Here is a 25,375-nt window from a genome sequence, read left to right on the forward strand (position 1 = left end):
GAGATGTGATATTTACATTTCGATTTTATGTGCAGTAAACCAGGCTCAGGAGACTTACTCAGATGTTGAACCTCCTCGAAGAACCTATAGGGTGCGCGCTTGCTCCATAGTTTTCTCGTGCATGTGTGTAATGACGCATCCGTCTTCCAGCGCCTCCTCCCCCCTGTCACATCTGGAGCTGGCTCCTCTCATCAGCACCGCTCAGCGCAGTGGGAAAGAGAGACAGAGGGAGGGAGGGAAAGGACCGAAGCGGAGGTTAGCTCGGTCGGTGCAGCCTCATCCACAACCGAGCAGAACCAAGGAGAGGACTGATCAAGAGCATCTCACCTTCTCATCCGCACTCACGGATATTTTGCATCTCCTCTGTCCTCCATCAGTCAGTCCAGCTTTTTTTTTTCTTCTCCTACTCTTCCCTCCTCTTGTCTTGAGTATGATGAGCTCCAGCCTGCTAGAAAACCCGGTGCAGGCGATTCTGTACCTGCGGGAGCTCACCACCATCGTCCAGAACCAGCAGAGTCTCATCCAGACCCAGCGGTCCCGGATAGAGGAGCTGGACCGGCGGGTGGACGAGCTCATCGGCGAGAACAGGCACCTGCGGGACGTCAGGCTACAGCAGCATCATCCTTACCATCACCACCATCACCATCACCCCGACCCCAGCTGCCTTCATCACCTCTCTCAGGACCCCCAGCTCAAGACTAGTGCGGGGTCTCTACCTGACCATGCGGCTGCACCAGCACAGGTCGAGGTGACCCCGGTGGTCCAACCTTCGTCTGCCCAAACTATGGACCCGGGGGACATGCAGCTAGTCCCGGCCGACCCGTCCACGGTTTCCCCGGTTGAAAGTGACCCAGAAAACGGCGGAAGTTGCCACAGCTGCCGCTCTCTTGTTCCAATGACCCCCACAACCCTTTGTCGATCCCTGGCCGTAGCAAGGAAATCCGAGTGAGTAGAGGTTATATAGTTGTTTGCATATGAGTGTGTGTCTGTAGTCCAAAAGGGATACATATGGTAGGCTGCTCAGAAGGTTTCCATGGTATTTATCCATTTTAAAATCTGTAGTATTGAATTTGCTGCAGTATTGACTTATAACCTAAATTAATTTCATACCTTAGTTATAGTAGAGACCTTCACAAAATTTCCGTAACATTCGTCTAAAACTGTATAATAAGGGGTGTGCGTGCGTGCGCGCGCGTGCATGTCCTGCAGATTGAGAAGCGTTTAATTAATGAAGAAGGCGCTTGCAAAATTCCAATTTTCAGCTGTGTGTGTCAGCTAAAGACTGTGCCAGAAGAGGAAGAGGTGGATTATTTAAATGAGAAACTGGATCACGATCACTGGATCATTACATAACAAACAGCTGTAGGCCTATAAGCGCGTGTTTGTGCATATGTGTGTGTGTATGTGTGTGTGTGTGTGTGCAAGCACTGCTGGAAGCAGCACAACAAACAGCGCAGCGGTCAATGTCAGCTCGAGACAGGAGCAGCTTCACGTGCGATGATGAGACACCGCAAGTCGCTGTCCGCGGAGCTGCTGGTTTCACTGTTAATTACTGCACGGGATCTGGGAACTCTCACGGGACCGCTGGGCCTCTGATGTTCCTGTGTTAGATGAGACACACGTGCACACAGTCATACACACACACACACACACACACACACACACACACACACACACCACCACCACCACCACCACCACCCCCTGCTTGGCACCAGAGCCTCGCAGCACAGCAGCACATCACCTACAGTAATGAGAGAAAATCCATCCTTCTCTCCTTTTTCTCGTTGCGTGTGTGCGCGTGTGCATGCACGCGCACGTGTGTGTGTTCTGTTCATAAGTTGTATCCCGGCAGGAGTCCTGATTGGTCTCTCTGGGACTCCACCTCCACTGAGGGGAGCAACACAGAGCAGAGGAGGAGTTGAGAGGAGCAGAGGAGTGCAAGAGGAGATACATGTACATTAAAAAAAAGGAGTTGTTGATATTAATTGTACAGCGAACTCTTGAGTTGTGTGTGTTTGCATGTGTTTGTGTGTGTGTGTGTGTGTGTGACTACAGTGTCTGTTGCTCTCTTCAATAGCCTTGCCTGAAACCTGAACTGTGTCCTGCGGCAACTATTTGTTATTATTTGACAGCAATCAGTGTTACACCACTTGTTCTTAATGTAAATTAGTTTTACCGGTGAGGAAGAAATTACAATAAATTAATTGTTATTATAAAAGCTGCGGGCAGAAGGCAGCACAGCCACCCACCAGTTGATCAAGCAGTGGAGTGGGCCAGTGGTTTAGTACATGGCCTTCCTGTTCCTGCTGTGTCCTTCAATGCAACCTTACACCACCACCTGCTCATTGATTTTACGTAATTCTAGTTAAGACCAGTATCTTAACACCTCATTTCTAGTTTTGCCCCTGGCAGCCCAGGCAGGTGGGGTCGAGGTTCAGACTTTCTCTTGCATTATTAGAGGATTCACCCTCTTGTCATTGCCTGCTGCATCCTGTCTGCAGCTGACTGGAGATCAGAGCTTCCCTCAGTTTTCCCTTTTAATGTGTTTGTGTGTGTGTGTGTGTGTGTGTGTGTGTGTTTGTGTGTGTGTGTGTGTGTGTGTGTTGGACGGGTGTAGGGCATGTACATAGGCATGTGCTAGCATACATGCTTTCTTTAACACATCTTACTGTATGCGTTTATCTGGATGTTTTATTTATCTGAATGATGTAGAGCCCAGTTTTCTTTGCCCTCCAGATAAATGACATGTGGGCTGCGCAGGGTTGGCTGTGAGTGTATCTGTGTGCTCTGCATTGTTGTCAGCGTTGCAGATGCACGTGGATGGGCCTATGGGGGGAGAGACAGGATCCTCTCCTCCGCTCATTCTCTGTCTCTCTCTCCAGCTGAGCCTCCTATCTGCCCCACTTAGCCCATGGAGCGAACAGTAATCAGCCATTCTCTGGAGAGAAAAAAGGCAGGGAGATAGAAGGAGGAAAAAGAGAGAGATGCACGCTCAGTCGTTGTCTTTGATGGAGCCCTTGGAGGTGTCTGGAGGAAGGAGCTTGAGGCTGACACTGGAGTGGACCAGTGAAAGGGAAGGAGACTGAGAGAGATGAGGGGGAAACAGAGAAAGTGGCGATGAGAGAATAGGAGGGGGGGGGGGGCGGGGTCTCTAGACAGAGGGTGATACAGGTACAGGGAGAGACCAAAACAGAGAGGAGAGAGATGAAAAATAAGAGTGCATCTGGGGTAGCTGTCTCTTCGGTTTATTTATCTTGCTGCCGGGCAAGTAGATAGGCTGGACAACAGAGGGACAGGCTGTGGCATCCTGTGGCGCAGTGGAAGGTGCACACAATGTACTGGCAGCGTTTCGAGCCCAAATGGAGCTGCGCTTGTTGCACGTCAACACTCTTTTCTGGATACTGATGAAAAGCATTGCATTTAAAGTACTCTTACAAAACAGGACAGAGTAGAGGGGTGGTGTGAGGGAGGACGGGGCACAGGGAGACACAGAACACGGGCCGACAGCAGGAGGAATGTACTGTTGAAATATTCACCTGTTCTCTTTGTAAGCCTTGTTGGAGGCGGACGGCCGTTCTGTGTGTGTCTTGTACAGACAGATGGAAGGACCTGCTGAGAGTGTGTGTGTGTGTGTGTGTGTGTGTGTGTGTTTGTGTGTATGAGTGTGTATGTGTTTTTGTGACCCAAGCAGCCTGGCCTGCTCCTCAGGGCTGAACTGTTTTGTATCAGCCTGGCAAAATAATTTAGCTCTTACACTGATGGTGAACAGGACTTAGCTTTGCAAGTTCAGAGCATTTACATTTTGGCCTTAAGGTTATTATCAGCTCTCGCTCCCCCAAGCACCATTCAAACTTTCAGTTGTATGAGTTTGATAATTGTACAAATGCACACACACATATATATACAGTATATATATGTATATATTTATATATATAGCATAGCACAGATATTTGAATGAGCAGAACTCTGTGTTTTCTATTTTAAAAAGCATAGTTTCTCATGCACATCTAATCTTTTGAAGTATTTTTTTCCCACTTCCCTTTTTCTATTTTCATTTCTATTGCAAGGATTTTGACATATATTGTTTGTCTCACTTTAAAGTAATAGTTTGACAATCTGGGAATATGTTGATTTGTCTCCTTGTTAAGATTTATATGAGAAGATGGAAACTGCTCTGACATTTGTCTGCTAAATGTGAAGCTATAGCAAGCCCCTGCTAGCTTATATTTGAAATAAAGACTGGCAAAAAGGGGCAAACAGCAAGCCTGGATCTGTCCAAAGGTAACAAAATCCACCTATCAACACCTCAAAAACTCACTAATTAACACATTATATCTTCCTTGTGTAGTAAGTTTATTCTTATCAATACGTTGTTTCACATTGTGAGCTGAATACAGACAGTGTGAAGGTGTGAATTAGATAACATTTTGACCTTGTCACCTCCAAAACCTACAGCACATAGAAGCTGAACTCCTGCACATTTGTACTGCACAGATCTACGGGTGTTCAATTAATTTTTGTATTATAAAGAGGAAATGAGAGATTCATTTTAAGAGATTCATTTACTCTGAGAGAACATTAATTTTTATTTTTCAGTGGATATTCTTTAATGCCAAACAGTTTAGATGAAGACAATAAAATACAATAAAATCTTTATGTACAGATCAAAGAACTAAAAGGTAAAACTGAATAGCAATTGAGTTATAAGAGATATTAACCTAGAGGTAACCTGGAGGGGAAAATATGAATCACTCAGCAGGATGCTTGAGAATCTGACTGATTGATGCTGATTAACAGAACTGATTACAGATGGTGCATTTAGTTTTATTTGTTATCTGGTTCCCTGATCCTGGTGTTTGAGACACCGAGGAGAAAATTGTTTTAGAGATTGTTGAAGCTCCCCTGTGAGCTGTTAAAAGAAGGCAAGGGCTTGTCTTCTGAGAGAATTACTGCAAAAAATTATCTAAAGAGAAATAAACAAAATCAATTATATGAATGAATGAAGTCCACCAATGTGGTATGACTACTGAATCTCAAAGTTCTAACACCCAGATCAAGAGCCACAGCAGAAGTGCTGCTAAATGAAGAAAAATTCATTCACAGTATGTTTGCGTGTGTGTCTGTATGAGAGGCGTCAGCGGTGAGGTAGGCGCTACAACAGATGGAGAAGTATTATTCATAGAAACCAACTGTGAGAAGTGTTAATCAGAGACGTTAAAAAAAGACATCATTGTCCCTTTAAGTCTGTGGAAGTTGCTGTTAAAAGGTAGCTTTTTATAGCTCGGACTGTCACACCGAGTCTTGCACTGACTCTGACTGCCTGTCACTGTGGGTCTGTGTCACAAGCAATATGCTGAGCCCAGGTCAGAAGACTTACTGTAGCGTAGCCAAGAAATTCACTGTCAACTGAATGCTTTCAGCTCATTGTTGAAGGGCCCAGCGTGACCCAGAGTCACACCCACTCCTTCCTCAAAAAAGAGATTTTTTGGAAGTCAGGCTCATGCTCATTTTACATCTCTGACAGTGGAAGGAATCCTGCATCCGGACGGTCGAAGGGGTCAATCTATGCAACGGCTCAAACATGATGTGTCTTTGTTTTATTTATTTTAATGTTTTTGTTCTTTTCACTCTATATTGCTCCGGATGAGAACACCAGCGAAGAGGCTGAAATATGAATGTAAATGTAAAATGTATGAGAGAGACACAAGAGAGGCGAACGTAAGAAGAGACAGAGCGGGAAACGGAGCTTGAGTAACCATCTGTCCAGATTGGGTTTGGGAATTCTGCTAAATCACCACAGATCTGATGAATCGGAGAGGAGGGGACGTAAACAAGCACATCCGCACACACAAACATATAAATACTCACACTCATCCTAAGCGCTCTCAGCCTTGAATTGACCTACATAGGGTATTTACCTCAGGATCAGTGCCAAATTGTAAACAGAACCCATGGAAATAATCCAGAAGAGTCTAATGAGAGCCTTACCGGGATCCTTTGGGATGTTGGACTAAGAATGAACATAAGGAGGAATATGGAAACAAGGCAAACAACCAGCAGCAGCCAATAATAACTGAATGACATGCTGTTCTTCCAAATTCAGTCTGCCTCTCCTCTTTCCTCCCCCCTCGTCGCTTACCTCTCCTCCTCTCTCCTCTGCCCTTCCACAGGAGCGAGACCGTGCTGCATCAGTTTTGCTGCCCCGCCCCTGAACACCCAGAGGCCGACACCACTGGCTCATCCGGGTAAGAACGACCTATCCCGATCTGTTTCCAGGTTTTTCTCTGCAGTTTTTGCCCCACAGCGTCTGTTCTTTCAAGCACTGAAAACTTTCCGTCTCTGTCTGTGCATGCGTGTCATCTAACTGAATCATGTCCACACCCAGGCCATTTAATCATGCTTGTTGGTGTGTGCTCAGTGCCGCGTGTGAGTGTGAATCGGTGTGTTTCTGGATGTGTGGAGCCTGGAGTCTCAGGCGAGAGAGCTCCATAACAAACCTATAGCTCTTATAGCCACAAGGGTAACATATAAAAAGACAGAGAATGAGAGGGGCTTGGAGGGTATGAACCGATATTACCACTATAAAAGCGCCCATGGCAACTCAGTAATGACGCTACGAAGGGCAACCACTTCCATAGTAACTGCAGAATATAACTTTTCTTTCTGCGTGGGCCGCTTGTCTGTTTGTTGTGCGAGTTTGTTCATTTTTTCTCTCTCGCGTGCACGGGGGCGTGTGAATGCACGGCGCCGTGTTTCACTTGGCATGAGAGCTCTGTTGTAAAACTTTGAAAATCTGATTTTGTCATGTTCCTCAATGATTGCTGTTTGCCCTCCCTCCTCCAGCATTCCTCCCATCTTTTAATCCTCTGCCCTCCTGTGTCTAAATCCAGTCTTTCCCAGTCATGTCTGCTCTGTCTGTCTCTTGGTCTGATGTCTTTCAGATGAAGTTGTTTATTCTGGATTGCATCTCTACTCGTGATTTATCTGCCTGATGGAAGACCTTGTCTTTTCTAATCATATCTCTCCACGATTATTTATATCACTATCACGCCTCTCTCGCCTTCTGTTTTTATTAACATCGTCTGCCTGTCTGGAATCCCTCTCTTCTTAACATGTACACCCACATAGGCCTGATTGGATGAACTAATGGCTCAGCAGCACTGGACAGTCACCTGAGATGATGTAGAGGCGCCGTCTAACACCGTAGCTCATTATTATCATCATGTGAAGTCATGAGTGCCTGGTGGCTGCACCACCTCTGTTCACTGGCTGTCATCCACTGATTCCATCGGAGCACACAAACCTCATGATGTCATGAGATCCGCCTCTAGCCTAACCTGCCATGCCTTTTCTCTCCTCCGCCCAGCCTTTGTGCGTGTGAATGTGTGTGTGTGTGTCTCCCCTGGCTGTACAGTACTGTAAGTCTCTAAGGGACCTTGAGAGATGCCATTTGACAGATGCTCATTTCTCTTCCTCTGTGACGTCACACGAGCAGGCGGAGCAGGAGCGTGTGCCTGGTGTGTTTGTTGCCGCTATGCATGTGAGCTTATGCATGTGGGGGTGTGTGAGATAGAAGGAGAGAGGGTATATAGCGGCCATATCATTATGGAGGCTTTTGCTGTCCAGATGCATTAACAGCTCAACTCTTGCTTTTAGATCCTCTAATGTATTCTAATGTACTCTAATGTATTCTGATGCAGCGCAGGGGCATGGCAGTGTTTTAATAGAGGTTTTGATAGAGACAGCCTCCAGCATGCACACACCAACACAGTCTCTTTATGTCTTCCTGTCTCCTCTCTCTGCTCCTCTTTCCTCTGGTTCCAGTCTCTTTCCATTTCTCTGGCCTTTATCTCATTTAAAGATATGACCAAGCTTCTCTGGCCCTATCTCGGACTTTTAGCTGGGGACGCAGAATATTTGCTTTCACAGCAATCAAAGAAAACAACAAGGAACTTCAGTGATGCACTCATTATTTAACCATGAGCAGGCTTTTTCGTCTCCCCAGTCCTGTTTTGCACTAGTCCCCCTCGTGTAGAAATTATTAGAGTAAGCATTATCTGGATGGAAGGAAGACTGCACAAGCACACAACACATGCACACACACACTCATAATTGCACGCCATTATAAAACCACTTAGGGTGGGATCATACCTCTATGCTTACGTCAGTCCACTTTGGCCATATAAAAGGTGCTGAATGTCAGTGTTTTGTGCCTTTTAGAGGTGGTGCGATGCCAAAGATTTTGGCCACTACACATTTTCTTCTTAATTTTACCAAAATTAACAAAGCTTGAGTTGTCCATAACAGAACTTGGGTAAAAACAGGACACTCTCTGCTGTGTCATGGTGGTAATTTGCTTCAGTAAGCCTTACATAGCTTTCACAGAATTTCGATAATGCTGTCATGTAAAAGGACATTGTTCCATCTGTGGACATGGCCTGGGATTATGTGAGGAGGATGGGACACTCTACCAGAGGCGGTGAGCACTGGGAAACACACTCCACTGTCGACTTCGTTGAGTCAGATTCTGGCTGGTCTCAAACATATTTTTGTTTAGTCTTTGCTTCCAGCTTCTGCTGTATTACAGAAATGAATGTTCATCCAATATCTGTGGAGTCAGATTTGGTTATTCACATATTTTCTCTGCAAGTCATGTTAGACTTGGAGGATATGATTATTGTTGTCTTGCATTGCTGGCAGTGTTTTTGAACACTTTCTTATACTTCTCAGCAGCACAAGATGTGCTGAGACGATGAATGTTATGGAATAGTAACTTCATAGAATAGTAATTTCATCTCTACCGGAGACTCAGAGAGTTATACTGTTTATCACACCTGCCACTGAAATGTTCATCCAAATGATGTCATTGCCATGGAAACATCAGCTTTCAGAGTCTTGCGCACAAAATTAACTCTGATTTACATGGCAAAACATTATTGTGGTATTTAACAGGGAGATACTGATTTGTACTAAGGGATCACTTGTAAAAAAAAATTGGGAACCACTGGATCAATTGATCAATAACAAAGGTCATGTAAATATTCACTGTTTTCCGCTTCTCAAAATGTGAGAATATGCTCCTTTTCTCTGCTTTATATCTTTGGATAGTCTTTAAGTTATGGAGTGTTGGTTGATCAAAACAAATTACTGACAGACATTATTCACAGATTAACTGGTAATGAAAGTATTGATATCCACTGTGCTAGGAAAGTGTAAAGTAGTACAAGTTAATATGCCGGAAACAGCAAATGAGTGAATGATTCTGGACAAGTCTACGCTTAAAAAAAGGTACTTTCACGCTGGTCACATGTCCCGAGTTTTGCTCCTGCAACCTGCAGTGGAGCCACAGATCTGGCCAAATAGGAGCGGACACATAAATTCAGTCATCCTTGCCCCGAGCCACCACAGCCACACATCACTCTCCACCTGCTGCTTCCCTCATGAACCTCCTCACACTCCACACAGTTGATGAGCTGCCACTGTGATAACAGAGCAGAGTTTTGAAGGTCAGCAGGATGGACTGATAGCATTCTGTTCTTATTTCCTTGGCAGCGGACAGATGCTGAGCCTGGAGGATGGAAAGTCCTCTGGAGGTGGACAGGAAGTGGAGGGGACCAAAAGAGAGGGCCCCAGTGAGTACGAGATCACCCTGGAGAATAAAAACAAGCAGGTATGTTCCTTTTTTCCAATGTGTGTGAGTGTGTGTGTGTGTGTGTGGGCCCTGTAAGCACATGGGGGGACTCGGTGAATGCTGATTCCTCTACCTGTTTAATGTGAAGAGGTGTGTGAAGGATGATCATTTGACATTGCGCCTTGCGTGACAAAAAAGATTCCCATTGAAAACTATTTCTGTCTGTGTTGACATGAAAGAGAACACCAGCGATTCCGCTGCCACAGCGACAAGGAACACGAAAGATGCTAGGTTGTCATGGTAACAGCTAATAACTGCTTCTGGCGGCTGGAGATGTCTTTATTTCTCATACCAAACTGCTGAAGGGTCTGCTGTTGCTGCTGCTATTGCTGCTGCAGTGTGAGTGTGTGTGTGTGTGTGTGTGTGTGTGTGTGTGTGTGCGCGCGTGTCTGTGAGTGTGTGTACGTGCACACTTTGTGGGTGTGTTTGCCTGAGAAGACACGCACACACGCTCAGGCACATGTGTGGCTGTCCTCCTTTTTCTCCCTCTCTGTCTCTTCTTCCCTAGCCTCCCACTCCACCACCACCACCAGCACCACCCTCCGTCTCCCTCTTGCTGAAAATATAGGAGGGCAACATTTTGGAGGAAGCTAAAATTTTGGGCTGAGCTGCTCTGCCAACAAACGGCACAAAGATGGGCTTGTGTTTACTTTTCTATTCATTTTCTCAACAGCACCTTTGTCAGAACCCATCCATCCTCCTTCCCATGGCCCTTCACACAGTATTAGCGGTTGAATGATGATAGATGATGTTTACTTTGGCTCTAATACCATAAACCCTCACTGGTTTTAAAAGAGTGAACAGATAAGTGAGAAGGATACTTCTAAGGAGAAGGGTGTGAGTGTGAATTCCGTGACTCAGGCAATGCTCACATTCTTTTGATCTTTTGTAGACATGGCCACACAATGGTAACATGATGTTTGCCTGCTGGTGGATGAATAAATATTTTTCAGCGGGTGCTGTGTGCATTGCAGCATTACACTTGCAGTGCCATCAGTGAGTTTCAGAGCCTTGCAAACATGTTTGATATTTAAAGTCACTCCCCCTCACTCTTTTCTCATCCCCAGATAGAAGAGCTGGAGCAGAAGTATGGAGGCCATCTCATAGCGAGGCGGGCAGCCCGTCGTATCCAGACGGCCTTCCGTCAGTACCAGCTGAGCAAAAACTTCCAGAAGATCCGTAACTCTCTCTCGGAGAGCAAGCTGCCCCGCCGGATCTCCCTGCGCCATCCCAGCCCTTCAGGTCGAAACCGCAACGCAACCCAGAGGCACAGTTACAGCCTGCACCCAGGAGGAGGACAGATACCCTTACGCTCCAAAACTCCTCCTCCGCCGCCGTGCCGCTCCACCTCTCTGCCCCCTTCCCCTGCATCTGCCCCAGCTGCCGCTCCCTCTCCCGTCCCAGGCCCAGCACCACCTCAAACCCCTGGACAAACACTCACACAGCTGGAGGACTGCTTCTCTGAACAAGTGAGTGTTTCTATCTCATGTTACAGCCCCCATAGGCTCAATTTAAGCAGGGATGCAAAATGGTTCAGAACAAAATCAGGAAATAAGGTGTTATTAAGTTTGGCCATCAGCTAGAAGCAAGCCTTGCAGGAATCGCAATGTCAGTCAGGTGGCCTATCATTTAGGTTCCGACTGAAATATCTCAACAACTTCCAAGAGAAAAAAGAAGTTTGCTGTCTGCAAACTGAGAAGCACCAGATTCAGCTGCTGGGAGAAGAGCGGAGAAGCCTCTTTCAACTATAACTCAACAACTATTTGCTGGATTGTCATTGATTTTTTTTCAAACATTCACAGGATGAATCTCAGTTTATTTAGTGAAGTTTTAAATCATCCCGTGAAATATCTATAAGGTTCTCAAAGACAATGAACCCTTATGACTTTTCATCAAGCACCATCATTCGGTCAAAATTTTAATGTGTTCAGTCCTTCACCCTAACTCAAGTAAAGAGCAGATACTCAGGGGCTGACACAGCCTTATATCTACATCTGATCTGCTTAGACCACACGGACTGACTTTGCTGGCTTGATATGCAGTTTCATCTGAATGCTGTGGTCTGCTCAGTGGCCAACCACCATCACTGTTTATCTAGTTCCACCAGCCATACAAATAGTCACCGGTTAGTGACCCCTCTGGTATGAGAAACATTTCTCACATGAGTCATGCCTCTTGACCTGCTTAAGTCATTGGTTTTGAAGTGTATTTTTTTCATCGTCATGTTTGCAGCTTCATTCCTTGGCCCAGTCAATTGATGAGGCCCTTCGTGGTTGGAGCTTGTCAGAAGGCGGAGAGGGGAAGGGGCTACTGATGGACCCCGGGGCCCTTCGTGCAGCTGCTGAGAGCGCTTGTCTGCCACGCAGTGCCAGCTCGCTGCTCATGGCCTTCAGGGATGTCACCGTTCACATCGACAGCAATAGCTCCTACACCATCTCCTCCGCCACCACCACAACCACCACCTCTCTGGGCAATGCAGGCAGCGGAGAGCCGGGCAGCAGGAAGACTTCTGTAAGCGGGATGGCTGGGGGAGGAGACGGCCTGTCGGCAGAGGAACCAGAGTTCCCTGCACCTCCGCCCAGTGAGGAGCTGGAAATGGCTGATCTAGGATCCAGGAGGGGTTCAGCAGTGCCAGCTCCAGTCGGAGGGACAGAGGGGGAGAGCGGCTCAGACAGACTGGGGTCCACTTCCACTTCTACCTCTACCTCCACCTCTATCTCCACCTCAGCCCAGCCTAACCAGCAGCCTGCTCAGATTTACACCCAGTACCAGCAGTACCACTACACTCACCCCCAGCAGATCCCCGGGGGGCCGAGCCCCGAGGCCCTTCAGGCCTTGGTCGTCTCTCTGCCCAGGGACCGCTGCCAGGATCCAGCCTCCTGCCGCTCGCCAACACTGTCCACAGACACACACCGCAAACGCCTCTACCGCATAGGACTCAACCTCTTCAATGTGTGAGTGGGCCGGCAACACACACATGCACACTGACACACACAGAAAACTGCAAGATGTTTCTGCACCCTGTGGCTCATGGTTCAAAATACACTTATTACTGTTTGTGTCTAACAAATCTCCAACAGCCCTGCAAAACCGCTCTAAGCAGCTGCTCATTAGTGTTTGTAATAGTTGGGAGGAGCTGCCCGTTCAGTGCCATCTTGTGATGTTGTGATGTCAATGAAAAAAAGAGAAGGGGGGGGGGGGCGAGAGAGATAGAAAAGAGGGAAAATGCAGTTGAAGAGGAGAAGCAGTCAAGGAGGTCATGAACAATGTGAGAGTCTCTCAGTTTCTATAAATAGAGTCCACGGTTGGCCTGCACTTATTACTCGTTAATACAAATTAAAGTAAATTAACTCATATGCATCAGTGACAGTGGGTCTGATCCAAAAGTCCAGAGCTAACAGCTTTTGCGCATGAATGCACATTTCCTTTTCCTCTTTCTTTCTCTTTATGCTTCATCTTACACACACACACACACACACACACACACACACACACACACTAAGCACCCTTTCTCTTAAATACAGTGCTACGCATTTTCTTTCTCACTCAGACCCACACACCTATCTGCTTGAACGCACAAAAATAACACACACGCACTGTTTAACTCTCAACATTATCTGCTTTTCTGCTGTTGGCTCTCCGCGGGCAGGAACCCGGAGAGAGGCATCCACTTTCTGATCACGCGTGGTTTCGTACCGGACACGGCCATCGGAGTGGCTCACTTCCTGCTGCAGAGGAAGGGCCTGAGCAGACAGATGATTGGAGAGTTCTTGGGAAACAGCAAGCTGCAGTTCAACAGAGATGTCCTTGAGTGAGTCTTCACCATTTCCATCTGGCAACATAAATGCATCACACATACGCATATGGTTGGGTTTGGAAAGTTTTGTCAAATTTCTACTGTACCTCATGGTCTTCATCACTATCATCAGGGTTATTTTCTCAGACTTAAGAAATAAGACATTTTAACAGGCTGAGTGGTCCTCATGACAAGGAACCCACCTTAATGTGTAGAATTTATGCAGTGCTCGTTTAATAACATCAACTTTTGAGTTGCCAGGTTGTGAAAAATCCCTCCTTCTGTGTGACACTTGCTTCATCTTTCAGCAAACCCTTTAGTTCATCATTAAGATCCCTCTAATGGACCATTTGACCACTTGCCATGTGGAAAAGGGCCGCAAAGCATCTGGACCAAAATCAAATTTATTTACATCTTATTGACATTTACAACCACAGACCGGATTTGACTATTTGCCATTTAACTAAATGACTCATTGAATTTGACATAACAATCTCACCTCAAGGTCTGTTTAGTAGCTGCTCTGAAGATTTCCGACATATCACATGGTCCTCATCAGCAGGCCGAGCTTGCTTAATTGCCGCCGCACTGCCGATGCTTCTACTAGCACTACTAGGACTTCTCCATTCTGACTTTAAAGTTAATGATCTAAGTCCCTTCATGACCTTGGAAACAATCCCCACAATTTCCATTTAGTAGCTCTGGAGCTTTCAATTGTATCTGTGTTTGCTGTGTATCCATGTATCTATGCTGCTCTTTACAACCGAAAAAGAGAGGAGATAAAATATTTAATAAGCAATTTGTTAGACTCTGGCTTTAATGCATTCAGGTATTTTAAAATATCTAAAATAGAACAAGCTCTCGGAACCTAACCTTACATATAGAATGCACACACACAGTCACTTGACATGCAGCACTGCCTGCATACGTAACATGCAACACATCCATGAAAGACGCATTTACTTAATGCTTTCACACTCACCCCTTTTGCATCCAACCAGTGTAGACAGGGATCCAGGATAGAGAGGCTTTTTGCTGAGGTTGTTGCAGAGACTGTAGAAATAGGTCACTGCACTGAACACACACACACAGACACACACACGCACACGCACGCACACACACACACACACACACACAAGCACACACCCTCACTTTCTTTCATTCAGACACATAGACACACAGGCTTGGACACAAATACGCACATGCACGTGAATGTATACACACAATCTTGTGTATGTACTTCCTCCATGGCTACAGACTGTCTTCGGCCTTTCATGTACCTCTCTCGCCCCCTCGCTCTTTAGATATCATTATTTCATCCTCTCATCGCTCTCTGTCCTTCCCTCTCATCTCCCACTGTCGTCAGACGCTCTCTTCTGCATTGATTTTTGCACAATGTGTGTGTGTGCGTGTGCAAAACATGTTGTCTCTATGTGCGTCTTCCAGGTCAGTGGTTCTGTAATAGAAGTATGACTGTAAGAGGAAGATTTGCCATCAGCACTTGGGTACTCATAGTTTGAAGCACGCGCACAAAAACACGCTTGGCGCAGGCTCGCTCACCCACCTTCTCATTACAGCGACACACCACAACCAAACCAACTCTCACTCTCCTTCCTCTCCTCTTTTTTCCCTCTCTGTCTGTCCCTTTATAGTTGTGTTGTGGACGAGATGGATTTCTCAGGCATGGAGCTCGACGAAGCCCTGAGAAAGTTCCAGGCTCATGTTCGTGTTCAGGGAGAGGCGCAGAAAGTGGAGAGACTCATCGAAGCCTTTAGGTGAGACTGTCAACTCGCTGACAGCCAGGCCTCGCTGATTAACAGGCTCTGGCGCCACGTTTTAACACAATTCAACACAACAACAGTCCATCACATGGCTGAGCAGGGCTTGTTTGGGCGCTCTGAGCTTTTTTTAAAAAAATGAATAGACCTCTTGCCTGTAGCTACCTATGCAAAACAAGAAAAAACATGTCCAAAAAAAATGACACGTAACCGAGCCCACATATTTTGCAATAAAATAGAAGTTTAAAAAAACAGGATTTTCTGATCTCATTTTGCAGCCCTGGGGTTGTAGACAGCTCCAGAATGGCATACTAATAGGCTGACTTTATAGACACAGTGTTCAACTGGTTCTGCAAGCTCAGTGCGGCAGGCTGTGATGAAACCAAAGCCTTGTATCATTAACAAATTACACTGATTGCCTGTAACCTTTGACTAAACTCAGCAGTGTTTGATTGTCAACCAATCATAGCGGAGATCTGAGCTGCAGGCAATCAGTGTGCATTCCATCAGTACAAAAATAGATGCACTATTTCACAACTTTCTCCCCAGTATGACACACAATTAAACAAATCTTCGGGCTTTGTGGGCTGTTTCTATGTGCCTGACAGTTGTGTGTCCATTTCCATCCAAAATTACACATGAATATGTAAAAGTGCATATTTGGTACTCATGAGGTTTTAGCCTGAGTTGGTTTTCTGCTCATTTTGTCAGTGCTGACTGCTGCCCTCCAGTCACTAAAATTCATGAGCATATCTGCTGAAGAAAACTCATTTAAATACCAAGAGGGCCGTGAGAGACCTACTGTAGCTTGAACGCTCCCTTTGTGCCTTTGAGTGGACTGTCTAGCTTTGCCTCAAACAAACTCCTGGACACAAACAGTTATGTTTTTTAAAGATGCTATTTTACCTTCCCGCTGAAAATACTTTTATGGCAAAACTAGAGAAAAACTGCAACAGTCGCCTCACCTCCTGGCAGCCACTGTCCTTGAAATGTCCCAGCAATATCCAAAGATTGCTCCCGGGACTAAAAATGCAATAAAAATGGCCATCATTGTTTTCTCTTCCAGAGTAATTGGTTGCATTGCCATGTACATTTAATCTCCCTCTGCTGATTTGCTGCTCTTTCCCTCAGGATTAGGAACAATGTCACCACCAGCGTATGAATTGAGCCACTGCCCCTTTCAAGTCGTTAACCAAGATGTCCTTCCGAATTACACCAAATTGCTAGTATCATTCAATGTTAGGGGAGTGTAATCACCATAGAAAATGTGCTGCATGTTAATTGTTTGCCAGCCCCTTTCTGTAGCTACGATGGCTGATCCTTGTTTGTCTGAGCTGCCGACTTTAGTCTTGTCTTTTTGTGATCTCGAAGCTGAGAACTTTTCAGGCTTCTTATTTTTGGTTAACAAATCAGATGAAAAAAACAAAAGCAAAATTATGTTAGTTTCTTAATACTCTCCTAATGTCTTACCATCGGTGTGCTTGAACCAAATTTCATGGCAATCCATCCAGTAGTTGTTGAGACATTTAAAACTAGACCACAGTGGCACACCAACTCTCAGACCAACATTGCCACTGCCAGAGCCACCAGATAATGTGGCTGATAAAAAAAAAATTCAAATACATAGTACTTTTTTGTATTACTTTCAAAAAGAGATGGGCAGAAAAAATTACTCTGATGGGAATGATTAGCACACGTTTGGAACTATTTTGCAGATTAATATGGATTAATATGCATTTAACGCTCTAATGAGTGTTTACAGCAGCAGCAGCAGCAGCAGTATATACTGGATTGTTTTAAAATAAACTTCATGTCCTCGCTCATTATATGAAAAGAAGAAAAAATATACACTATCGCCAGTCCTATCCTTGAAGGAATGTGACTCCTTACTCCAAGCAGTAAGTGGTGAGGGAAGAGAGGAGAAGGAGCAGTGATGACACTTCCCCTCTCTGCTTCTGATTTGAGGGCTAATCAGAACACCCACCGTGGTCATCAGTTAATCACATCACACTCAATCATACATGCCGAGCCCCTGGGTGCAGATTACAAATTCATCAGCGATCTGAGACCACACTGTCTGTAGCCGGAGCTGTAAGTATAGGTCAGAAACGAGTGGGCTTTATCAGGACAGCCAGACACCCGATGCCATGTCTGTTACGTAACAGTTGTTATGTCATCTGTTTGAAGCGTGTTGTACTCTTGTCGTGAGTAGTTCCTTTTATATGAAGTGGTATTTGTGCCAGCTGGCATGCGACTTTCATATGCAGATATGAAGATAAGAGATTGGGAGCTAGTGTTTAAATAAACTGGTTATATAAGACGGAGATCCTTGCTTGAAAATGTGTGAATGAAGCACAAACACACATGCACACACACACACACAATGTTTATTCACTTAGCTGTTTGCTCACTCAGTGAATGTATGCTCTCACACGTTCATGCACATGTCCACTCGCATGCATACACGCTCACACTTAGAGGGGATCTCGCCTTGCCTTCAGTCTTTGATGAATTTGCCGCAGAGTTACATCAAGTTGGCAAATCGGGGGCTCGTTTGAGTCTCTGCGTGCCTACAGTATGTATGTGCATGTGCATATTATATCTGGAGCAGCGTTTGTGCCGAGCAGGAGCTATTCTCCCTCAAACAGAGGCTTTGCTACCAAACTGGGATGTCGTCGATTGATGCCCTGCGAGTTCTCTGGCCTAAGATCTCATGTGGGGTCTGGGAAAAAGACTTTCTGGTTGTGCAGGTCTCAGATGTGGCCTCTCGCTTGCATACGCTCTGACAAGTACATAGTCCTCTGGAGCAGAGCAGCCCTCTCCATGTCTGCATCCTGCCTGGCTGCAGAGATAAAAGCCTCCCACCCCTGAAATGCCCCACTGTGTAAGTGTAAGTGACAGTAAGAAAGGAAGATGTGGGGGAGGGAGGGGTAGATGTGAGAGTTTGTGAAGCCTGTGGGCAGCGAAGGAGCAAAGCAAGTCCAAATTCAGCATCTCTGGTTCGAAAGCAGACTGGGCAGTGCTACTTTAGCTTGGACAGAGCCGTGTTGGACCGGCAAATGTCTCCTGTGCCCTCTCATTTATGGTGAAGTGACTGCTCCTCACATCTGAATAGAAGCTTTAATTTCACTTTGTGTCAAATAGAGATTATAGACCAGAGCAGCTTGTAGGGTGACATATCGACCTTAAAATCAGTCTGAATGCCTCCATCTCACAGCAGGAGCGAGCTATTTTTTAAAGGCCATTTGCTATATAGCCATTAAAATGTAACACTTTACACTCATCTCTTGTAACGATGCACTGCCTGATTTTGTTATTGTGCCCAATCGCACCCCAGAAACCCAAGATCCTCCCAGCTCACTGCTGATATTTTGTAACATAGCACAATTCGAGCTGAGAGGAAGTGTTGCAATTTCAGAGTGCAATTGGGCACAATAACAAAGTCACTGAGAACAGTGAGATCATTAAGATTTGGTATACTGGCTCTGTGAGCCTGGAGATACAGGGGTGTTAAGAGGTGTTTCTAATATTCAGCCTTCCCGCGGTGATTATAAATTTTAATATGTTGTGATTGTGGACGGTTGCTACCTTGGCCAGGTCTCTCTTTTAAAGGAGATTCTTGATGTCAATGGGACTTCCTGGTAAAATAAAGTTAAAATAAATAAATGAGGTGGACAAAATATTAGAAAGTATTCAATGTTAAAACCTTGGTTGGTGGGGTTTATTGTAGCACTGTTGTATTAGACTGCATTAGTTTTAGTTAGGTGTACCTAATGAACTGGCAGCTGAGTGTGATTTGGCGTCAGTCCGGTAATAAAATCCTGCAGTTTCTTTATAATTTATGTTTTGTGTTGCTGGAAAGTTGCCCCACACGAGTCCGCACTGAATGATCTTACCCAATCAGCAACAGAATCTGACTGGATTGGTTGCTGTCGTGATTTGGTAACAGCACAGTGAATGTTGTCATGTGTGGTAAAGTGTGTAGATGAAGCCAAACCAGACATGTAACTCTGTTGTCCTATTTTCTGTCCACCAGCCAGAGGTACTGTATGTGTAATCCTGATGTGGTGCAGCAGTTTCACAACCCGGACACCATCTTCATCCTGGCCTTCGCTGTGGTCCTCCTCAACACTGACATGTACTCTCCCAACATCAAACCCCAGCGCAAAATGGGCCTTGATGACTTTATACGCAATCTGAGAGGTCAGTGCGCGCAAATACAGCATGTGCATGAATGGTAGAGATAGAGTGTGTTTCTATGGAGTCTGTGTATGTGTGATTTCAGAGAGTGTGAACCGACTTGTGGAAAGTGGTTATTATGAGCAGAGTTTGACCATTGATTTTAGGTAACCACACATACACACACATCCCCATTTCAAACCTTTTACTGCAGATCACAACGAGAAGATCCATTGGAGAGATTTACCAGGAGGAATGATAAGAAGGAGGAAAAAGAGAGCAGAGGGCAGGGGAAGTTTTACAACAAGCACTCTCTTATCAACCTCACCATCAGTAATTTGAGTGACAGCTTGTTGAAGTGAAATAAATTACTCAAAGAGGCAGCGGGTGCTTGCCTCCGCTCGCTGCCGTCGAGAAAACCATCAGCTGTGCAGGGTGAGATTTCTGATATCCTTGAGTCAGAGCTCTGCCCCGGAGACCGCGGCGTCGACCCATTTAATTGAGGCTCACTTAGCGTTAGATTTAACGATATGAGCTCCGGTTTCCGGAAGCATCTCATCACCGGTGCTCCCCGAGGCTCTCGACATGTTCTCCGTCCAGCCGAGATACAAACACTTACTGCAACCAGAGCTGGAAGAAGAGCAGTTTGACTTTTATTTGTAAAAATCCACCATAAAGATCAATATCTTTTTTCACATATCGCTGAATGACTCAGGTTTAATTTGTGAACTGAACAGGTTTGTCCCCGAGCAGTCACAGACTGCAGCGAGGGTGTCATTGTGCTGCTCCATAGTGATAATGGAACAACTACCAGGACAAAATGACAGCACACACACTGGGATAAAAGCACATTTTCTGATTCAGAGCTGCCAACGCTACAATGAAATAAAACTAATTTGGCTGTAATATCTCTACATGAGCCCACACAGCCAGTCTCAAAGTCAGCGATGACTAAGTGTTTAGTCTGGATCTCCATTAAACTTCCACTGTGGCTCTTGCTAATCTTCCCAAGGATCTGCACAGTGAAATGATTTAACTCACAATCAATGTCTGTGAATAATAAAAACATTCAGAAAATAAGCGTTAATTAAATGTTTCAGTTCTAATAGTTTTTGCATTGATTTGGAGTCACAGTACATGGAAGCCATTTGAAAAAAAAAAAGCCATTATTTTCAATTAGTAACCAAAATAAAAGTGCTGCATGAGACCAATTTAGTGTCATTTTTAAGATAGATATTGCCATCCAATAAATGTAATTGAGTAAAAGTACAAAGTAGCATAAATTGGAAGTTCTTGGTTACTTTCCACCACTGGACTCAGGGGGGCAGGGCTTAGAGAACAGCTGTCCATTCAGCATGTCAGGTCAGACTGCTTCGAGGATCTAAAGACTACTTCTTTGCTTGATAGTGAACACCCCTACATTTGTGGACCATTGTTCCCTCAGGGGTGGATGATGGAGCAGACATCCCCAGAGAGATGGTGGCAGGCATTTATGAGAGGATCCAACAGAGAGAGCTCCGCTCCAACGAAGACCACGTCACCTACGTGAGCCGCGTGGAGCAGTCCATCCTGGGCCTGAAAACTGTGAGTGATATTTGTGCGCGGCTCTTGCCACTTCCCCTTTCTCCTCATCTCAGTGAGCCGTCTGCGCTTGTTTGCACCGTCCCCTCACTCTCCTGTCATGTATTATATCGCTGCAGTCTGCCCTCTGTAGCATCTGTCATCTCCGTCTCTTTAACCTCGCCTCCGTAGATCCTTGCCGTGCCCCACAGGCGTCTGGTGTGCTGCTGTCGTCTGTTCGAGGTGCCTGACGCCAACAAGCCTCATAAGCAGAAACTGTCCCAGCTCCAGAGAGAGGTCTTCCTCTTTAATGACCTGCTGCTGGTAAGGAACCTCTATCCAGCAACTTACGACAGCACTCTAAATATACACCTGAAACCACAACAGCCAGATGTAAGCAGACGCAGTGTGTTAATTCGGCCGTGTTGTGTGTGTCTGCTGCAGATCCTGAAGCTGTGTCCCAAGAAGAAAAGCTCGGCCTCATACACCTTCTGTAAAGCTATGGGACTTCTGGGAATGCAGTTTCACCTCTTCAGCAATGAATGTACGAAGACTTTTTTTTACTCCGCAGCATTTTTTTCTCAGTGCGGTTCCACACTGCTGCTGGAAAAATGCTGAGCTAACAGTCTGTCAAGTCGGGGTCAAGGCCCAGACTTTGTATGAATAGGCAAGTGGTCACCAGCAAAATAAAATTAACACACTGCTCTCAACTTGCAGTAAATAAATTTCAGGAAATTTCACAGATTTAAGAACTATTTTACATTCTTTGGGCTCTGAGCTGATGATAAAAGCCAATTCGAATATAATTGAACCTGTGATGGGCACCACCTTAGAATAAACTTAGACTAAAGAATAAAGTATAAATACAGAATAGAGCGTGTAAATGTGGAGAATCTTGAATACTGTATCCTTGTGTACACGCTGGAGAGGTTTACCGCATGAACATAAGTGCTCTTTTTTTACTTCCTCGTCCAGTTTTATGCTTTGAGTCACCAAACACAAGTGGCTCTGTGAGGCTGCTCTCAACCACAGGCGGTGGTTTGAGCTAAATGCTAACATCAGCGTGTTAGCATGCTCACAATGATGCAGACAATTCGATGTTTAGCGGGTGTAACGTCAACCTTGTTTAATGTCTTAGTTTCTCACGTTAGCATGCTAACACTTGGTAGCCTAATAAGTGTAGCTGAGCCTGATGGGGACGACAGTAGTTTTGCAGGTCATAAATCAAAGTAGTGGACGCATAAAAAAGGTATTACAGAGCATGAATGTCTGTGCTAAATTTTATTTCATGACATGATTGAATTGAATGAGAAAAAATAAATAAAATTATTGATCGTTGTTGAGCTTCATAATATTTCTACAAATCTTTAGTTGCAATGTTCAAAAAGCTAACAGATTTGGTCAGTAACCTCTCAGCACAGGTTTGGCAAGTATTCTAAGCAGCAACATTTAGTGAAGTAGAAAACTGAAGTAAAAACTGCAACAGCGAAGTGTTTTGGATGCTCTGGATGCTCATCCTTTTTTAGAATCAAAGTTCTGGTGAAAGCGCTTTGCCTTGGTTTCTCATCAGACTATGCCCACGGCATCACCATGCTGAGCCCGTTTACCTCAGAGAAGAAGCAGCTGGTGAGTTTCTGCTCCCCGAGTGGAGAAGAGCTCAGGAAGTTTGCAGAGGAGCTCCGGGAGGCCATCACAGAGGTCAACGAGATGGAGCAGATACACATCCAGTGTAAGGAAGGAAACGCGCACACACCTCAACGCATGCGCATGCAAGCACATACTGCACTGTGATGTGTGTGGCTGGTTGCGACCTCTCTTTCTTGTGTTGCAGGGGAACTGGAGAGGCAACAAGGCATCCAGCCACACGGCATACACACCAATGGCGGGCAAGTGGACACACACACAGGACACGGCTCTCCCTCAGGTGCTGGTTTTGCTTGTGCAGCATGAAACGCATAACACAGCATACGTTACGCACAACAATGCACACGTTACTCAAGGCAGTGTAGAAAAGAGGACTTCATGGATTAGAGGCACATAAAAAAGCCCACCACACTGAACAAGAAGTGTGAATGATTATCAGAGGGCTAAAAGCGTCACCTTCGTTGTCATCGTCACTTTTTTATTGTTAAAGGAAGAAATAGCTCCAGCAAGTAACTTTGCCTAAAAACCACTAACAAACCAAGTGAATTAGTTCCGCTGTAGAGGTGCTGGTGGGCGGATTTTGTGACCTTTGGACAGATCAAGGTGATCCGTTTACCCATTTCCAGCCTGTATGCTAACATGAGCTGCTAGCTCTAGCTACATGTTTCCCTGACAGATGTTAGAGAGGTATTCCTCCTCATATCTAACTCTCAGCAAGAAAGCAAAAAGTGTATTTCCCAAAATACGCTACATATTTCTTCCACTTTGGACAGAACTGGGCTAGCTGTTTTCCCTTGCCTCCAGTCTTTATGCTAAGCTAAGCTAAACACGTCTGAACTCTGTGACAGCAACATCGATTTTATCATCTCACTCTTCAGAAATAAAGTAAATAAGCATTAAAGGTGTGGTGAGCCTGTCAGGAGAAATATGGTTCATCTCAATGCGGTTAACATCGGCATGCCAGGTTCACCGCCCCCCTTTTCCCTTCGGAAGCACGGAGGCCACCGGTTGCTGATTTGCTGGAATGCCGTTGCTTCCCGTTTGCAGAGCCAGGGCTGTGTACAAAAATCCTTCGCACAGAACAGACAGCGAGCGGCCCATGAGGAGATATCAATTTTAAATTCAGCAAATATCAACCGTCCTTCTCCAGAATGACTCACCCCACCTTTAAACAAAAGACAGTCTCATGCATGAAGAACTGTTTCTGTATATGAAGTTGAAATCTGCCTGCCGACTTACAAATAGCCCCGCTCCCCCCCCAGGCCAACAGGATCCGTACGATAAAACAGGCAACAACAACACAGTGGAGGTAAGTGCTAAAGCCATTCTTGTCTCCCTCAGGTAAGTGCCTGCATCTCCAGCTCTGTGGGTGTGGTTTTGTATGCGTGTGTGTGTGTGTGTGTGTGTGTGTGTGTGTGTGTGGTTAGACAGGGACTGTGCCTCATCCTGACAAAAAAGTCTGCTTTATGCTTTGCTTTAAAAGAGCACCGCCTGAGGCACATCCCCACTATGCAGCCTAGGATACAAAGGCCATTGAGAGGAGTCTGCTGTAGTGGCGCTACAAACAGTCTCTTTCTTTGCCCCGCGAGTGGATCAGCAGCCACTCTACTCACGATACGACATCCCTTTTCATCAGCTGCTGCTTGCCAGCCTTTACTCTATAAGCCTTTGCAAGCCACCGTAAGCCTGGTTGGCTCCTAGAATACCATCTACAAAGCCAGATAAGCTTGATACCGTTAACAGTTGAGTGTGTGGGTGGGTGTGTCTGTAAAACCAGCCCTTCCTTTAACGAAGCGTAGCGACAGAAGCTGTTTTGCCCTTTCCAGTTTCCTCTCTTCCTTTACCCATTCTCTCCTCTCAGCCAGTCCTTTAGAAGTGTAAATAAGTGTGTTAGGGAGGCACCACGCCCTCGGTGTCACTTCTCTCCTCTCCTGACACCCCGTTTATCTTTTACCTTCTCATTCTGCCACTCATTGACCGTGTTCCCACACACACACTCACACACACCCGCACACAAAATTCAAAATGTTCCCGCCATGATCTCCGACCAAAATCTCCTCTTGCCCCGCTACCGTTTTCTCTTTCCGGGCTGGTGTGTGCAGAAACGTTGTGAGAGAAAGTGTAAATCATGTAAAAAACATGATTGAGGGAAAAAGAGGGAGAATGTGTGTATTTTGCATGCGCTCGCTCTGCATGCTATGTACCTGCATGCCTGCATGCCCATGTGCGTAACACACCAGAGGGCTGCGTAGAGGCTGCGTTCAGGCTGGTAACTCCTCATGCGTTCTCTGACTGTTCCTAAACTAGGTGTCAATTCACAACAGGCTGCAGACCTATCAACTGAGCCAGCCCAGCATTGAGTCCACGCCGCTGGCCCTGGCTGCGCCGCCCGCCCTGCTCAGCCCCGTCCAACCCGGGGAGCTCCGCCCAGAAACGCTCATCCAATGCCAGCAGATTGTCAAGGTGATCGTGGTGGACCAGAGCGGGCGAGGGCGGATGGAGGCCTTCCTCAGCCAAGGCCCGGCTACCCATCAGCTCATCCAGTCGGCCATGTCCACACCTGTCCGCGTGAGGGAGGGGGACGGCCCTCAGCCCCCTCTGCCGCCTCCCCCTCCACCTTACAACCACCCCCACCAGTTCTGCCCCCCTGACTCACCCATGCCCCTCCACCACACCATGCCTCTCACCCGCCGGCGCAACTCCAGCGGCTCCCGCAGCATCGTCTGA

General features: G+C 45.9%; 1 protein-coding gene across 1 annotated transcript; it reads left to right on the top strand.

Moving 5' to 3' along the window:
* The first annotated feature begins 430 nt into the window (after positions 1–430).
* On the top strand, positions 431–25,375 carry iqsec3b (IQ motif and Sec7 domain ArfGEF 3b). Its single transcript, XM_041939441.1, has 15 exons — positions 431–945; positions 6,174–6,245; positions 9,553–9,670; positions 10,759–11,160; positions 11,924–12,645; positions 13,341–13,502; positions 15,140–15,262; positions 19,302–19,468; positions 20,889–21,028; positions 21,197–21,328; positions 21,449–21,548; positions 22,575–22,733; positions 22,836–22,928; positions 23,911–23,957; positions 24,956–25,375. Exons 1-15 carry the CDS (start codon positions 431–433, stop codon positions 25,373–25,375), a joined length of 3,372 nt encoding a protein of 1,123 aa, XP_041795375.1.

Source organism: Chelmon rostratus, chromosome 6 (assembly GCF_017976325.1).
Source record: "Chelmon rostratus isolate fCheRos1 chromosome 6, fCheRos1.pri, whole genome shotgun sequence".
Taxonomy (NCBI): domain Eukaryota; kingdom Metazoa; phylum Chordata; class Actinopteri; order Chaetodontiformes; family Chaetodontidae; genus Chelmon; species Chelmon rostratus.

Excerpts from the sequence above, each read along its gene's own strand:
- iqsec3b (XM_041939441.1), top strand. The coding sequence starts at position 431 with ATGATGAGCTCCAGCCTGCTAGAAAACCCGGTGCAGGCGATTCTGTAC. Across the intron at positions 9,671-10,758 it reads TGGAGAATAAAAACAAGCAG|ATAGAAGAGCTGGAGCAGAA; the intron begins GTATGTTCCTTT and ends TCTCATCCCCAG. Across the intron at positions 22,734-22,835 it reads GGAGCAGATACACATCCAGT|GGGAACTGGAGAGGCAACAA; the intron begins GTAAGGAAGGAA and ends CTTGTGTTGCAG.